This window comes from Copadichromis virginalis, linkage group LG3 (assembly GCF_057382275.1).
Source record: "Copadichromis virginalis isolate Kocher_CV1m ecotype Utaka linkage group LG3, C_Virginalis_male_GT1.1, whole genome shotgun sequence".
NCBI lineage: Eukaryota > Metazoa > Chordata > Actinopteri > Cichliformes > Cichlidae > Copadichromis > Copadichromis virginalis.
Window position 1 is genome coordinate 51,885,844 of NC_140620.1, and position 18,147 is coordinate 51,903,990.

Genomic DNA, 18,147 nt, shown 5'->3' on the forward strand with positions numbered 1-18,147 from the left:
TGGAGTTTTTGGGTATCGGGACGATGGAGGTGGATTTGAAGCAGGCCGGTACCACAGCGTGGGCCAAGGACAGGTTGAATATGTCTGTGAGCACTCCTGCAAGCTCCCCAGAACACGCTCTGAGAACACGCCCGGGGATGCCATCAGGGCCTGCAGCCTTGTGGACATTGATCCTGCTCAGCACCGCTCCTACATCGGTGGGGGAGAGAGTCAGAGGTTGGTGGTCTGGCGTCACGTCTGCTTTGGTTGTGGTTGTGGGGTTCCCTCGCTCAAAACGAGCATAAAAGTTGTTGAGCTCGTTGAGGAAGGAGACATCAGAGGATGCGGGGGAGGGTTTGGTGGTCCTGTAGTCTGTGATGGTCTGGAGTCCTTGCCACATGCGTCAGGGGTTGGAGATGGAGAAGTGTTCTTCTACCTTCTTTTTGTAATGGTGTTTGGCTTTTTTGATGCCCTTCTTTAGATTAGCCCTGGCTGTACTGTAGGCGTGTGCATCTCCTGACCTAAAGGCGGTGTTGCGGGCCTTCAGGAGGAGACGAACATCCCGGTTCATCCAAGGCTTCTGGTTGGGGTACATGGTGATCCGTTTCTGGGTGGTGACACTGTCTGTGGTTTTGGAGATGTAATCCAGTACAGATGAGGCGTACTGGTCCAGGTCTGTGTGGGTGAACATATTCCAGTCTGTGTTTTTAAATCTGTCCTGGAGCACTGCGTCTGTCCCCTCTGGCCACACTTTAATTGTCCTCACAGCAGGTTTCACACGTTGGATGAGTGGTGAATACCGAGGTGTGAGGAACAGGGAGAGATGGTCCGATTGTCCAATGTGGGGGAGGGGTGTGGCTTTGTAGGCTCCAGCCAGGTTGGAATACACATGGTCTAAAGTCTTGTCTCCTCTGGTGTGGCAGGAGACATGTTGGTGGAATCTGGGGAGGACTGTCTTTAAGTTGGTGTGGTTGAAGTCGCCAGCAACAATAAAAGCAGCCTCGGGGTGTTTATTCTGGTGTTTGTTAATGGCTGCAGAATAAGTTAGTTAGCAAATGCATGTATATTCCAAAACTCCCCTCACTGACGTTGAAGATGTACTTTCTGGTTGTACCGTACTGGCTGTTATCCTTTATTTAGATGGACAGCTTCTAGACTGTCTGCTTGTTATTGTATTGTATATGTTGCCTGATGATCATGAGATTTGCACATATCCAGTGGACGGTCCTGTGTAGAATGAGAAGAGTTTCCTGTGTTCAGTTGGAGCTCAGATGACATTATGCTATCTGATATCACAAAATCTGGGCTATAGCTTAATATACACTCAGATATGTTCTGCCAGTCTCACAAAGTGCTTTATGAGCTGTATTGACTGAATCTGTTTGAAGACCTAATAAAAAATGAGGGCTACAGCGTTGTTCACTGGCCTGGATAGGTGGTAAGCAAAATTAAGGGAGTGCTTTGTTTTGGAAAATATTGGCGTCTTTAAACTATTGTATCCGAGAGCCATGAGGTTTTCAATTAAAGTTGGATGGTTTTAGGCTTATGGTGTTGTAAGTCAAAATGTGTGGTCTAACCCAGCGGTCCCCAACCTCTGCTCCACGGACTGGGACCGGGCCACGAGAGTTGAGGCTCGGGTGTAAAAATGATGGTTTTCAGGGTTTTTATTATTAACTCAGTTTCCCTGGGTCTTTTCCCGTGTTGTAGTTGTGTCTTATTTTGAAAGAAATATTTTCGCATTACCATAGCGACCAGAGAGCATTATTAAGGGGCAGAGAGGAGGATGTTACTCTCAATGTTGTTGGCATATTTCAGGAGGACGCTGCTAATAAAGTTACACAATAACACAGTGAATTTACGTTTATGACTATATTTACAAAATACTACAGTTTCTGTCTCGGTCGTATTATTTTATTTTGTTGTATTTATCCGCGACACCTTAAAGGCCGGTCCGTGAAAATATTGTCTGACATTAAATCGGTCTGTGGCGCAAAAAAGGTTGGGGACTGCTGCCTTTACCAGAAAAACTAAGAGTCAAAGTTAAACGTGTGCTCATTGAACAGCAGCACAGTGAAGAATGTAAATGGAAGAAAGAGGCTGAGGTGGAATGTTAAACCTAAATCTCAGGCCATAGAGGGCCAGCGAGTCAGTGAAATGGCAGGGAGGAGGGAAAAGGGCATTAAGTGGAAATGACAAGTGATGAGTGGCCAATAGATAAGAGGGAGTGTGACTAGGGGCAGTTAGGTCAGAAGAAATACCAAAGAGGGCAGATGGGCAACAGGAAGAGGACTAAATGTAAGGAAAATAAGTGGTTATGCTTTCAAAGAATTATACAAAAGATAATAGGGAAAATCTGAGGAGCTAAAACACAGAGTTAGCTACAGAGTAAGGAATGCAGTTTAGGTCACTCGTGATGTTGCATCACATCTGAAATGATAGTTGCCAATCTCTTCCTCGGATTAAGGATTGCAGCTTTCTTGATACTGGATTGTATACATTCAGCATAAGAGCTTTTAATTAGCTTTTTAAAAAGTGTGTCTGCATTCATGAGCAGCCTTCTGGACTGGATACCTTGAAGTACATATTAATTGTCCACTCTGGCTATACTGGAACAATAAAACTGGTCTTTGCATCTAGAGGAGGCTTAGTAGATTAGCTGATGGTTTCTAGATTGCTAGAAGCACAGGTGTTCACACAAGCTTATCCTTATATCCCAATTCTAGTTAGTAGGTCAAATGCTCCCTTTACAGGTATCCCCCTTTTATTTGCAGGAGGAGCATTCAGTACAAATGAATATCTGTAAGTGATCACAGTAGCATGGAGTTCCACTGGAGGTTAAATGACAGCATTAGGTCAAGGCATCGGTTTCACTGATGAAATCCCTGTCCCGGGACTCTTTCCAAGCTTGTGGCCGTTACAATGGAATCACAATAACTCCAATAACATACAGTTCTTGTCACAGTATATGCCTGTAACCTGAAACAATAACTTCTGACTTTGTCAGTGACCACTGTCTTGGCTCCTGCCTCGGCTCCTGTGTCGCTCACGGAGAGTTTCCCTGTTCTTTTATGTCAGTTTCCTGTCTTGTGGCGCGCCAGAGGAGTAGACCTAGCTGGGTCCAAGCCAAAAACCTAGATAGAAAGTGAAACACACACACACACACACACACACACACACACACACACACACACACACACACACACACACACACACACACACATACGCTAACAGCTGTGCTCTTTGGCTGTCTCCTATAAAGTACGGTGCAGCATCTCCTGCAGTTCCCCCAGCTCATGGCACGAGGAATGTGCAATTGGGTTCATCCCAACTTTACATCTCCCCTCCTCCATGTCATCCTAAATTCAATAACTGTGTCCTATTCCAAACCAGGAGTCACTGAGACTGGACACCCCTGCCCCCGCACTCCCCACACATCCCTCACCTCCCACCCCAATCCTCTGCTCTGATCATGAAGCATGGCTCGCAGCACGTACCTTGTCTCCCTCTCCTCTCTCTCTCTCTCATGTTGGCCCAGACATAAGCAAACAGCCCTTTGAGCAAACAGTGCAGCACAGTTGTCAGCACTGGCTTCAGTTTAGCACCGCATTGACATGTACAATTAAAGCTGACTCAGAATCTGGGTCTAGAGTTATATCTATGAACTTAGAAAAATACCTGAAATACATTGAATCAAGTTGTTTTAAGTTCATACTTGTCCTCCAGCTGGTGTTTTAGATGTTGCATGTTTAGGAAAGGAACAAATGCAGAAATGTTCCAGTTGTTTTTCTTGGCTTTTGATTAAAAGTGAATTGAGAAACTTTTTTTAATATTATTTTTTTTATTTACTGACATCAGGACAATCATGACTGTTGTAGTGAATCACTGGTCATAGTTAATATCTGGTTATTAACTTCTCTGTGTGTCGGTGTGTGTGTCTGTGTGTGTGTTATACGTGCAGCTTACATAGGATTTTGAAACGGTAAGCGTGGGGGTATGTAAGCTTGGTGACTTATCAGGGTTTCCAAGTATTTGTGAGTAAAGCTGTATGTGTCACTTAACCCTCATGTCATACTGGGACCTTGCATACTGGGACCATTGCATTGTTAGCTTACGATAATACATATGCAAACATACCTTTACTTCCTGTCTGACGGAGCTTTTTCATGTGGCCCCTGAAGGACACCCTTTTCCTTTATCACACACAGAAGGGACTTCCAGGAAATTTCAATATATTTCCTATACTCTGGCTCCAAAGGGACTGTCAGCACGAGGGCACTGGACACAAATACCCCTGACTGAAGTGCAGAGAATGAGTGCTGCATAACATTTTTAACAGACCTGCATTGAGCTGAATCGTTACCATTCACATGACATAATATCAATTTGATCTTATTTAGTAAATAAAACTGATTAAATTCATTATTGTGCACAGAATTAGTAACGCCATTCTGGTTCCTAATGTTTGTCCTACTTCTGATTGTTTCGTTGTCTCATGAGGAAGTCATATTGAATGAAAACTATTCTAAGAATATCATGAATGAACTCCAACACTCACACTTTCCTTTAAATAGCCTTCATCTTCCTGTAGCAGATGCTTTGTTTAGATGATGGATGAGATTGCTCTTCCATGTGCCTGGGTCAGTTTTGATTTATGTTTTTGTATGTAGTTCAGTGAAACTTTAAATAGGTTGTGGTCATGGTGGGGTTAGAACTTAATTAATTTGAATGTGTTGTGATTTTTAAATGGTATTGCTGCAGCAGCATAATAGTATCTTAAGTAAAATTTGTTGTGAATGGTGCTCGACTGCACTATTCACAACAAATTTTACTTACCTTCCACAGATTAAGTAATGTTCAAGATTAACACTGTTCATAGGGATTTTATTTTCCAATTTTTAGAGGTTTGTGATGGTTGGTACAATTGACTATTTTTTATCTAGTCTCTGAACTCTACTGGAGAGAGAAATGCACCAAATCTTTGTAAATTTTTTGCATATTTAATGTAAGTTCAGGTTAACACATGCTAACAGACTTTGTAAAGCAATAAGTAGCTTAAATGACTAAATAACACTAAGCTTATTGTGCACTTGATTAAATGGAACTAGTTTTAAACATAGTAAAAAAAATTAAGATGTCTCAAAAACCGAGAAAATCGATTATTTTATTATACTAAAAGGGAAATTATTTATAAAGTTCCAAAACATTTCTAGTTCCACGAGATGAGTCGAGGCTTCTTGGGTGGAAAGAGCAAAAGTTCTCCATTGAGAATCATCAAGTTGAAAATGGCAGCTAAGAGTCTCCCACTCATCACAGGTAAGGACAACCTGCTGAATGTAAAGCTAGAACTTGTACAAAGAACTATTTCAGCATTTAAGTCTGTTCTTTATTTTTCTATGTGTGTTTGTTTGTTTTTACAGTGACGTGAAGGACATTCAGAATTTCCTCCTGAATGAGTGCAAGTTGTAACATTTGAGGATGCATGTCACTGGTTGTGGGAAGTTGGGGGTGTTGAAAGTTATACTTTCCTGTGAGCTATGTACTACATTGTCTACCAATTTGGAGGTTACAAGATGTGCACAGTGAGACCATGCCTTCCTAAAGAGCTGCCTTGATTCAAGTGCTTGACCTAATGAATCTCGTAGTAATAGAACTAGGAATGAGTTGCCAAACACAGTGGAGGGAAGATCCATGCAATAAGTTTTATATGTGTCAAACTGTTTCGATGTAAAATTTGTTCTGATGTTGGCAGGTGATCGTTTGAATATCATAGACGAGAAGAAATTATATAAAAGCTTGCACAACAGGCTTCTGTGCTATTCTTTCATGCATGCATGCGTACTCCCGTCAAACTCTCACATTGATAGAAAACCTTCCAGTTTTCTAGATGCTATTGGATAATGAAACTGACAGAAGAATGTGCCTAATGTTGCAGATGTTAACTATGAGAGATCCTCATCTTATAAGAATGAGAGCATTAGTGTTGTCCCTCCTGTCACTCAACTCGTAGCAGCTACATTACCTTCAAAAATTGCAAAAAAAATATTTCACTCTCAGCATATGTCTGTGAAGGTTCTCAGTCATCCAGGTCATCGAAGTCAAAGGAGCTTTCAAAGAAAACCGTCTGGACTTCTTTAAGTTGCTTGAAGACGTTTCACCTCTCATCCGAGAAGCTTCTTCAGTTCTAAGGTCAAATGTGAGTGGGCGTTAAGGCGTCTGGGGACATCCTGGGCCATCTGACCTCAGGAAATCGCATGATAAGGTGGGGTCAGGTTTCACAATGAGCTCACCCGAAACCCTGGCTGATTGTGACCCACACCCGTTTTCACACCTTGGCTCATGTGATTAGAGGACTATCAGGGGGTCCTTTTGTCCCTCTTTGGGGGGATACTCCCACTAGGTTTATATCTGGGACTCCCCACCATTTGACCTTAGAACTGAAGAAGCTTCTCGGATGAGAGGTGAAACGTCTTCAAGCAACTTAAAGAAGTCCAGACGCTTTTCTTTCAAAGCTCCTTTGACCACTCTCAGCATAGCTATCAGCCATCTCCGAGATACAAGATAAATAGCAGCATCGTGAAAAGTAGAGATAACAAGGCTGAAATAGGCACATTTATGGAAACAGTAGGAAAGACTTGGTTGTGCCCCACTTGAAAGTTTCAGTGGTTTCCTCATTTGGACAGGAGGGTACATGTCAGAAGGTGAAAGCAGCGACGCTGTGGAATGCTGACAGGGGAAGGTCAGTCTTTCCACTCACCATGTCTCTGCAGGCTTCCATGTGCTCTCCCAAGCCATATGCTTTGATTAGAGGCAGAGCCAGAGAGAGTGACAAAGTGACTGCAATGTGTGACGTATTAGACTCATGCTATAGGAGGAGCTGTTGAATACGAAGAATTACCATGTTGAGGAGAGTGAAAACTGCCTGATGAAGTCACTGTTATCTTTTGCATCAAGGAAATGAAAAATGTCCTCCCACCGAGCCATGGTGCTTCCAGTTTTCCTATACAGCAAGCACCAGAACTGTGAAAATCTAAATGCAAGGAGTATTCTTCAGAAGCATTTACTTTACGTGAAGACATGCTGAAATTCATAGTGAGAGATGAGGGACACCTAGACCACATCTGGAATACTATTATAAAGTTCATTTGGTGATGGCTGTCTTAAAGATCTACATTCATATCCACAGAACACTACTATTAAACAGTCTGACACAATGCCAAAACTGACTTTCTATATGTTTTTTTGTTTCTTTTTTTCATCTCTATAATGAATAAAATCCTTCTAAGTGTGTTTTGTTTCATGCTTCTTCATGCTATGGTAACTTCTTGGATAAATAATGCATCATTTTTGAGTCAAACTGACCCCCAAATATAAAAGATGGCAACAGAATTGTAGATAACAGGGAGATTAACAAATGTAACAAAAAATGTAACATTTTTAAACCAACTGACCATGAGTGAAAAAAGTGATTGTCCCCCTTGATTAACCATTAATTAACAGTACTCCAGAAAACCAAAATGAGAGCCATCATCCACAAAAGGCTAAAACACAGAACAGTGGTGAAACTTCCCAGCATACCAAAAATACTTCAAGAGTGCTTCGATGACGCATCCATCACAAAAGAACCCAGACCAACGTCTAAAGAAGTACAGGCCTCACTTGCCTCAGTTATGTTCAGTATTGATGATTCAACAAAAAGAACGTGATTGGACAAAAATGGCATCCATCTGAGAGTTTCAAGGAAAAATCACTGCTAACCAAAAAGAACACAAACTTGATTCATTTCCCCTCCTCACTTAGATATTTTTAAAGTGCTGCAAAAATGTATTTGATGTGTTCTGGTTTTATTGGTCTAAGGTTGCTAAGGAAGGTACGGTAGCTCAGGGATGGGGCGATAAAATAGGTAGTGCAGTGATATTTGAAATGCTACATATTTTCCGTAATAACTTAAGAAACAGCAATTACCTATCCAGGTTGCACCTTACTTCTCAGTTTGGATAGGCTAGAGGATAAGGTAGATGGAATTCTTTTTAAAAAAGAAAAAAAAGCCTATCACTTTTTCTTCCGGAGGGAAGAAATGTTAAAAAATGGGGGAAAGGTACAAAACAGAGACAGGATGTCACTTCAGACAGGAAATACAATCAGTGGCTAGAAGATGGGATGAGAAGAGCAGAGGAATATCAAGAAACGGGAAAGTGAAACCAAATATCCTTCATTACAGAGCAATGGAAACTAACAAAGCCACAAAATAGATTAATAATATATTTCTACATAAAATATAAACACAAACACTATTCTCTTGAGATCTAAATGTTAAATAAACTATTTGCCTTCTTTGTTCAAAATTTGTCTTTGATAAATATTTAACAGCCCATTTTACACATGACCCAATTTACCTGGTCACAGGCTGGTGGGCACAGAGTGTCTATATGAGAATCACCTGTGAAACATAAAAACACAGACCCGAAAAAAATCTATTAACATAGAACAAAAGAGAAGTCGTTTAAGAAAACGTAACTTTTGGGGGGTTAAGCTGCTAATGTATGTAAACTTTCCAAAAAACCGTCCCTCTTTACCAAACTCCACCTCAAAACAAATACGCTTTTTTAATGAAAAACGGCGTATAAAACAAAGAAAGAGAAAACAAACGAAAGCATTTCTGAAGTTTTCTTTTGTCATTTTCGGCAATAAATATATTCTAATGAGCGTTTCTGAAAGCACCCAGACAATGAATGGGAAGTGTCTGCGCGGCTTTTTTTGAGGCATTATTTACTTTTTGTTATCTAAACACCGATGGGGCTATTATTTGGATAACGATGAAAGAAAAATTTTGCCTTAAGGGAGGAGCGGCTTATATTGTCATCACTAAAACAATGCAACTATATTTTCAAAGTCATCAATAAAAAAAATCAAACGGCATCACTTTTTAGAAACACCTACCGGATAAGTGCACAAGAGATCCACAAAAGAGCTTCGTTTCCAATTAATGGGCAATAGACGGACCTATGGGCCAAACCGCGAGGACCCTGTGAGGGGCTATGCGGATGCCGCTATGGAGTTTCCCAGTGAGTTATGGGCATGCCTTCATGTTTTTTTCTCTGTACTCTGGCTTTACTAGTTACTCTATTTTCACTCTTTACGCAATGAGTCACTGCATGGTGGGTTGATGTTTAATGTCACCGCGGTACGTAGAAAGGCGCGTAGTCGTTCTTGCGGGCTATCACGTTATCACTATATCCTTGGGGGAGGTAAATAAAAGGTTTTGCCAAAGCACAGCGGTGATGCAAAGTGTGGAAGGTGACTGCACGCACCTATTTTTTTTTACACGGACCTGCACGCTGGTCGGGATTCACGCAGAGACCAGCGCACTTGGTGGTGTATTGGATCTGTTGGACGGAACCTGAATCGTGACGCCTGCGCATGTGTTTAGTTGTTTCACGATGTGTTTTAAAGATGCTGCACCTGTTTGCGAATGTTGCAGAAAACAGGTAGAGGTAAGAGCGCATGTGAGATTTCTATTTTGGTGCCTCGCTTGGTGTGCATGACCTGCGTGCCACAGCGGTCTCTGTGCTGGGCATTTTTGAACACGCTCATCACGCTGATGACACATGGATGCTTGCATTTAGGCTTCTCGATGTACAGCTTATCCTGTATGGAAGAATATTGGTTCTGGGGTTTGGGATTTAAGCATCTGGAGATAAGTTGCTACTTTTTCCGGTTTTTCGCAGATCACAAAAGAAGAAAAAGAAGAAAAATGACAGTCCTGTGCTACAGGATTGTCATTTTTCTTCTTTTGTGCTTTACTCCCTGTAGCATAGTTATACGTTGAACCGTGCTTTAAGACTGTAATACACCCAGAGGCTCTTGATTATTTAAGATACTAACATTTAAAAATGAAATAAAGCCAATGAATTGTATTTGGTGGAACAAATGTATGATGGAGTGAATATGCATGTTTATGACAAAAAAAAGTCTGCTGATGAAGCAGTTGTTACTGCAAATCGCTGCTCTACATGAGGTGCTGAGTATTGAGGACTTTTTTTGTCTCGTTCATTGGGGAAATCCATCTCCACTGCGTTTCTCTAGCGTGACACAGCATACTGGAAAATGTTCAAACATGCAAGCTGAATCTGTGCTTTCTGGCACAGTCATTGCATACTTAAGTCAGCAGAAAAGAGCAAAGGGTTATCAAAGGGTGACCGCTATAAGGGATTCCAGCAGAACAGGAAATTATGTCAGACCTGTGTCATCTGATAGCTACCTATTTACAACTCTGCACTTTATCATGTGGAAGACCTGTTCAAAGTAGAAGACTGCAAAGCATTCAGCAGCAACCATTCCACTGGTGATATGTGTTTTAAATAGGATCTCCTTATCAGCCCTGTGTGCCATCTAAAATGCTACAGTCTTTTTGCACGTGTTTGTGAGAGTTAGATAGAATAACGCATACCAAAAGTGCCAACTTTAAGTCGGCCGGTCACCTTTGCAAAGCATCTGTCACATACCTGGCCTGAAGTTTGCCATTATCCAAAGTACTGCCACTTGTGGACTGCTGATTTCAATTTAAAATAGCAACATGGTTTTGGCAGCCGTTGGCAGGCGAACCTGTTAACTTCCAGTCTGGCCGCAGTCCTGGGCCGCAAACTCCACCATCGTGGTGAGAAAGTCGAGAGTGGATGCATGTGCGTACACTTTTTAGATTGATGAATTCTCACGTAGGCAGTGGTGGAGTTGAAAAGTTCGCTGATAACCCTCAAGCTGAGTCACACACACTAACAAATGCCAGATCGGATGAAAAAAAAAAGAAGCAGAGACCAGTTTGCCTCTCAAACTTGCATATGTTATTTTATCAGAGACTGCACTGGTAACTATATGTTGTTATTTTTCAAATAACAATTAAACTTTCTGTCACTGAGGGTGAAAAAGCCCAGATTCCAGTTATATAGAAGCAGATGTGCCACTGACAATCCTCATGTCACTGCCAACGAGGAAAACGGGAGGTGTAGAGGGCTGTTGACCTCTTCTTGATGTTTTCTCTTGTGTTATCACTTTCAAAAGACTTCATCTAATATTGGAAACCATCTCAATTTGTTGTAGTTATGAGGAGGTCTGAGAACCTAATGTGACCTGTATCAGCCCCATCTGCCTGGGAAAATCATCTGTATTTTCTGTCATGCTTTTGCGTCACACAGCCAGGCTGCTGTGAAAGAGCGCATTCAACATGTGGCACAGAGGAACAAGGCTGATGCCCACATGACCCTCAAGATTTCCAAGTGTATCGTTAGAGTTCAGAATGTGGTTTGATTTCTATGAATGTGACAAGTTTCTTTTATGCTCATGGGAAAAAGTTAGAAACACAGCTGACTAATGTCCCAGCTGTGGAAATACCCTGTTACAGCAAGGATTAAACAAGGTCATTCCTGCACTGTCATGGTATCTGCAGGTTTCTGTTCATAATGCAGCAGATCACATGGTTTCATTTGCCGAATCATGCTGTTGTGACACAGCTTAAACAGTAATGCATCACATACTAAGACTGAGCAGCTCAGTCAGTAGCAATGCATCAAAGTTAGGTACACTATTCCTAGAAAGGCTTTTGTTGGCTAACTGACACAGTCCTCTAGCCTCACATGTTCTCACACTGAACACAGGTCACAGGACAGCAGGGGTCTGAATTAAGTGTGACAACAAATAAATAGATTGTTTTGTGTTCTTCAGCATTTGAGTGCATTTTCCTTTAGCTGATGTCTCTTCTGTAGTTGTGTATTTAAAATAGTTGTCACGATTTTATCACTTGGTAGAATTACTTTTTCTGAAGGATCCCTGGCTATGCGGCTATACGTACGAAAATTCCCAGAGGGGTAATAAGTGAGGAAAAAAAGAATCTGGATGGCTCCACTGAGATGATCTGACCTGGTTCTGTTAGCCAGTGGTGGTTATTTTGCTTGCATGGTTTAGGTCCACTTGTTTCCTCAGCAGATCTCTGTAAATCATCTGCTGTGGCCTTTGTAGGCACCAGCTCTTAACCCAGTCGGACACCAATGGTAGAGTTTGGGCTGGCGTGCTAGACCGCGCTCAAACATCAAATGAGACGATATCGTTTGGTGGATCAATGTTCCATCCTTCCAGTAGAGTTACAGATAGTTGAAGTACCAGTACCAAGGAGCACTGAGGTACAGTATCTTACTAAGATACTTTATTTTTTCTTATAATTTGTTTTCAGAATGATGGACCTGACCTGGGCAGAAGTGTTACTTTAAGACTATGTAGAACATTTGCTCTGCTTGCTTCTTTGTAAAGTTTCCCAGCCATTGGCATCAGAGCCTGTGCCTCTTGGTTTGTCTGGTTACGTTAGGCTGCTCTATGAACTAGATTACTTCATATTTTGTATCGGTCTGGATTTAGGTTTCTGTTTGTTTGCTCATGCTGGTTAGACGGATGCACAAAAACATCAAGAGGCTCATCTTCTCCCTGTTCCCCTAAATAAAATATTATTTTGACGTGAAGCATGTCATGAAAGAATGGTCAAAGTTGACCTACAAACAAGCAGAGAAGTAAAACAAATGGAAAATTACCAGCCTCACAGCTCTTTACCTGAGGGGTGACCTGCAGAGTCCGCATGAGAAAGACATTTTAAAATGTTAGTGAAACAATGAACCATGCTTAACTGTTAATGTGCATATCACTTGCACATTGTGGTGTCATACACAAAAGTTTAGATTGTGCTTATATTTGACTATGCTTATCCCTTATATATCTGAAGTCCTCTTGAGTGCCATGATTATAATATGGCTGTTATGTCTTAAACTAAACTTATATTATTCAGTATTCCCACACTTTCTCTCACAGCTGTTGCCCTCTTACAAGTGCAAATTATGCACCAAGCCATGCTGTTAACTTGAAGATGTATATATGGATGGTAGAGAAAAATCTGATATGATTTCAGCATAAAAATTATGTAAATGCTTAACTGCAACATGCAATGAAGACAGATTTATCATTAGAAACACAGCGGATGGTTTGAAAACTAAGTTACGTTTCTTTTGTTAATGAAAATGTAAAACGTGTTTTCAGCTCAGAAGAAACTCAGTGTCACAGTTTCAGTGCTGGTACTGGACATGTGAAGTGGTATCAAACCATCGCCAGACTTTGATGAAATGTGTTTGTGTGTCCGTTGTGTGTGATAAGCAGGACTGCTTGCCTTGCTGTTGTTAGTGTTGGACTGGACCCAGCCAGGCTTGTCATCCCCACTGAGGCCAATTTGTGACCTGAGGGTCCTGAACCATTTCATACAGGAAGCACGAGACGCAGAAGGTGCTATGGTGAGAGGAAAATGTATGCATGCATTAAAACCTGAGAGCAGCTGAAGGTTGCTTTATGTTGTCCTCTAAAGACTCTTTGTCTGCTGAAGTCATCAATACTCTCTCTCTCTTTTTGCAGAAGTCATGTAGAGAAGGCTGTGGCCTGTCCCAGTCTGTCACCGTCCCCCAGACTACAGTAGACTTTGATGTATGGGAGAAGAAAAATGTAAGTAATCACTGATGACTGCTGGATGTTAAGCAGCAGATTTAAATCAGCTATCAAATTCAGTCGACCTGTGGGCAAAGCCGTAGTACCTGTTCGTTTCTAATCTGATCATTATTACTGGCTCCGTTTGTTCTAGTATAGGGACGGTCTTTAAATCCTGCCCCCGGTTCTTTTTTCCTGCAAGGCACAGGAACAAGCCCAGGAGGTGCAGACTGGCTTATGGTTGTTACAACAGTCCCTCAACACGCTACAGACGTCGGTCACCAACACAGCAATGCACAGTCACATAGACAACACCATCAGAAACCTGCTCAGCATCAACGCTGTGTTGCGTAGTCTCAACATCCAGGTGAGTTGGAGAAGCTTCCCAGGTAGTAATTCAGGAATAACAGGTCAGCAGCTGCCCAGCAAACATCACTGTGTTGTCACTGTGTACATGGGCAAATGGTCATGGTCAGGTGCCAAAATGTGCAATATTTGGTTCACAACCAAAGGGGATCTTGCTTTGATATCTGATTGTTGTCCATTTAGACCCTCTTTAATGAGCAGTATAAGCTGTGGTAGTGGGTTTTGAAAGCAGTCAGCTAATTTAGTCGGGTCAGGCATGTGCAGAGGTGCAGTGCTATTTGTAGTGGAGCACATCAGTCAGGCACTTTTGAGTTATCTGCTTCTAAAGCTCTACATTTTTGACCATTATTCAACTATAACTAAGCAAATGGGATCAAACTGACTTTAAAAATATATGAAGTCTTCTGTCTAACCATGCTTATCACTCCTTACTTGTTGCTCACCGCTCTCTCCTCCTCGGACACATCTACTCTCTCTTTTCACATTACTTCCTGTGGGATAGATGTCCATGCACTCCCTAACTATGATGCCATCTCTCTCCCTCTCCTATTCTCTGGTGAATTTTGAATTCTACTGCATGCATTTACAAAGATAATATCAGAGTTAGAGAACTGCAGCAGTTTGACACTTCAGTAGTGTATATTCAATTCAGCACCAAATCACAACAACAGTCGCTTTATATTGCAAGGTAGACCCTACAATAATACATACAGAGAAAACCCCAACAATCATATGTGCCTACTATGAGCAAGCACTTTGGCGACAATGGGAGGAAAAAATTCCCTTTTAACAGGAAGAAACCTCCGGCAAAACCAGGCTCAGGGGGGGCGGGGCCATGTGCTGCAACTGCTTGGGGTGAGAGAAGGAAGACAGGATGAAGACATGCTGTGGAAGAGAGACAGAAGTTAATAACAAGTGTGATTCAGCAGAGAGGTCTATTAACACGTTGAGTGAGAAAGGTGACTGGAAAGGAAAAACTCAATGCATCATGGGAATCCTCCAGCAGCCTACACCTATTGCATAACTAAGGGAGGATTCAGGGTCACCTGGTCCAGCCCTAACTATATGCTTTAGCAAAAAGGAAAGTTTTAAGCCTAATCTTGAAAGTAGAGATAGTGTCTGTCTCCTGAATCCAAACTGGAAGCTGGTTCCACAGAAGAGGGGCCTGAAAACTGAAGGCTCTGCCTCCCATCCTACTTTTAAATACTCTAGGAACAACAAGTAGGCCTGCAGAGCGAGAGCAAAGTGCTCTAATAGGGTGATATGGTACTACAAGGTCAATAGTATATTACAGATTTGAGAGCAGAAGAAAAAGAAACGGATATTAAATGATTTGTGGTTTGCACAGACAGTCTGCACCAAAGTAAAACATCTTTGGGTGCTTTAAAAGCTACTTTTGGAATTTCCCTCTCAGAACACAAACATAACAGTTTAACACTAAATTTAACATTAAAAAAAAAGCATGTGTTGTTCGGTTGTCACAGTTAATGTGATTTGTGTTCAATGAACGAGTGAGTAACTGGTACTCTGGGAGATGGCTCCAGCTGTGAGTGCAGTGCCAAAACTTTGTCCTGCAACTTCCCCGTGTTCTCACACTGCACGTTTAGAGCCAAGTCCCCTCCTGCTCTTCACTTATGATGTTAATATGTGAATGAAACCAAGCAGAATAGACTGAGCTGAACTTTCAGGCTTTCGGTTGCATTTCTACCTTAATATTGATACATAATTAAAATATTTACAGAAGTGTGCACACAGCTGTTAATGGGACTTTGTTAGTGTGTCACTATCAGTGTTTGAATCTTAAACTATGTAATACTACATTTATTTATTACAGGCTGCAGCAAAAAAAGGGCCCTCATATCATAAACATTCAGCCTCCTTTCATTCATCTTAAGTGCTACACTGTTTCCATAGAGAAACTGATGTGTAAAACCTGAGCCTCCACAATATTACTGTTACTAGGACATCACTTGACCCTCATTGCGTGTGCTAACTTTGGAGCCACTAATTTGTGCGGCTCTTAGTAGTTGAATATTGGAACAGACTGCATCTTTATATATAAATTAGTGCACCGTGAGTCCTTCCACCCCTATGGTTCATTTTTGGAAATGCTCTTTGGTAAACAAGATTTTTGATGTGAAAAGAAGTTTTTGCACCTGTGCAGAATAGTAAATCTAGCCCTAAATACCACGATCACAACTTTGACCCCACATTTTTTGTTGTTGTCTGTCTTAATAACTGTGATAACCAATCGAGCCAGCTGTGAATGTTGGCTCGAATTTTGTTATTTGGGGGAAAAATTGGTGAAGCATCAGTACACTGTGTTCCAGCACATCTACGCCACTCGACATGTGCTGGGCAAGATTAGGAAAAGGCATTGCAGAAGAGTGATGCATGTTTTATTCTTATCATTGCTACTTTGCATAAACCATATAAAAAATAATATTACTGTTAAAAAATCTGGAAAATGTGGGGAAAGGTATGTACTTGATGATTAGAGACAGTGCATTTGTTTCTAAGATGGTCTCACTTACTGCATTGAAGTGAAATAGAGACTCTTTCTTTGGCAACAGACAAACGGAGCACAGTCACAGACATTCAGGTCCAAACTGTCCTGAAGGACAAACTCCTGTCGTAAGAACATGACTCAGGGGTCACATCGTGTTTCTTTGTATTCTCTTTCAGGAATTTACACCACCAGCAAATGAAACAGACCTTGAGGGAACATGGAGGGTGTCCTTAGCAACAGATCTGCTTCAGGTCCACGTCAACTTCCTGCGAGGCAAAGTGCACCTTCTTCTTTCAAGTGCACAGGCATGCAAGCCAGATGTCAGCTGATCGACCGATCGCCCCATCCCGGGCGAAGAAATTTGTGTTTCCAAAGGCAAGAGGAGAAATGTGACACTGGTTAACCTGCACGCTGCTGGAAGCGGTGTGGAATGAGAAAGACGCAGCAGTCGTCGCATGCAGAGGAAGAGCTGAAAGGATAGGACTGTCTCAGCAACGCTTTGGATGGACAGGAGATGAACGCACCTTGGAAAGTAGATGTGACTCATGGACACGGTGACAAAGACCAAAGTGATGCTTTTGGGAAGCACTGCTCCAATAGCTGTTTTACTGGCACTCTCTTGCACTTTGTGTGTGAATGTACTTCAGGGTGAGCTAAGACTGAACGTTTCAGTGTCGTCCGTGTGCGTCTGTTTTCAGCGAGTCTGACCCTTACACTTATTTCTTTAGAGGGAAACACCCAGTTAATACTGACTACACCTGGGCATCAATTTCACTACTGGAGGCAGAAACTAACGTGGCCTCACTCATGGTTTCCACATTTTTCAACTTTGCCTCACAGAAACAGTCTCTCAGATTTTTTTCAGTGAATATTTTAATATATTTTTAAGTTGAGGAATTACTATTTATACAGATTTTTCTACTTTAAGCTCAATCTTTGACGTAGTGTCAGGTCTAACATGCTAGTTGGGCTCTTTGTCATGTTTTGTTGTGTAACACTGAACACATTTGCAAAGGTGTTTGCTGCTCTTTCTTCTTTAGTTTTTTGATGATTGTGTGTACCTGATTGGCTGTTTGACACTGCATGTCCTTTCCAAATAACAAAGGCTTACATAGCTGATGTTCAGTTCCAGTGAGTTTGGGGGTGTGAGAGGTCAGTGAGGAGGGTTACATGAGAACTGTGAAGCTGCTACGTCATTGTCCGTGTTGTTGTTTTTGCCTGACTACACTCACCCAGTCTCTACACGCTGATAGCCAGACTGTCTGGAAAAACGTACAATTTACATCCTGTGTGGCTGTAATTGCAAATAGTTTTCCAGAGGCTGACGCGACGCCGTCTTCTCCCTCCCTCTATTGTTCGTCATCAAACCTCAGCCAGGCAATCAGCGAGCCCTGGGAACTCGAGGCTTTCTGTAAAATGGATGCTCAACTGTTTCAGATTAGTTAAGTGTTCTTCCTTGTTTTTTCCCTTATTTTTATATCTTGTCGTGCAAGTGCAAGATGTTTTTAAGGATGTTTGTATGCGTTTTCTTTCCTGTTTTGTGTTGTTTTGTCCCATCACTGTATGATTCCCTATTTAAATACGAAATGTTGTTCTCGGATAAAGAAAGGATGGATGGAAACACAACAAAGGGGAAGTTTGTGCATCTCGTTCATTATTTTTGCCTTTTTTCCCCCCTCTCGATGGGGTGAACAAGCAAGCACAAGTACAAGCTGCCACAGCAGAATTTACTGGTTCCACATAAAAATTTTCCAGCCACGAATACAGAAATAACAGTTAAAGAAAGA

At 41.7% G+C, this 18,147-nt stretch overlaps 1 protein-coding gene across 3 annotated transcripts; it reads left to right on the forward strand.

Moving 5' to 3' along the window:
* Positions 1-8,934: 8,934 nt before the first annotated feature.
* epoa (erythropoietin a) lies at positions 8,935-18,129 on the forward strand. Of its 3 annotated transcripts, none has more exons than XM_085451621.1 (5): positions 8,935-9,041; positions 13,168-13,298; positions 13,417-13,503; positions 13,688-13,852; positions 16,537-18,129. In XM_085451621.1, exons 1-5 carry the CDS (start codon positions 8,963-8,965, stop codon positions 16,687-16,689), a joined length of 615 nt encoding a protein of 204 aa, XP_085307747.1. In that variant the 5' UTR covers positions 8,935-8,962; the 3' UTR covers positions 16,690-18,129. The 3 variants fall into 3 exon arrangements, with proteins under 3 accessions (XP_085307747.1, XP_085307749.1, XP_085307750.1); XM_085451623.1 differs by lacking the exon at positions 8,935-9,041 and adding an exon at positions 9,180-9,470 and having other exon boundaries at positions 13,165-13,298; XM_085451624.1 differs by lacking the exon at positions 8,935-9,041 and adding an exon at positions 9,182-9,470.
* Positions 18,130-18,147: the final 18 nt, after the last annotated feature.

Excerpts from the sequence above, each read along its gene's own strand:
- epoa (XM_085451621.1), top strand. The coding sequence starts at position 8,963 with ATGGGCAATAGACGGACCTATGGGCCAAACCGCGAGGACCCTGTGAGG. Across the intron at positions 9,042-13,167 it reads TGCCGCTATGGAGTTTCCCA|GACTGCTTGCCTTGCTGTTG; the intron begins GTGAGTTATGGG and ends TGTGATAAGCAG. Across the intron at positions 13,853-16,536 it reads TGCGTAGTCTCAACATCCAG|GAATTTACACCACCAGCAAA; the intron begins GTGAGTTGGAGA and ends ATTCTCTTTCAG.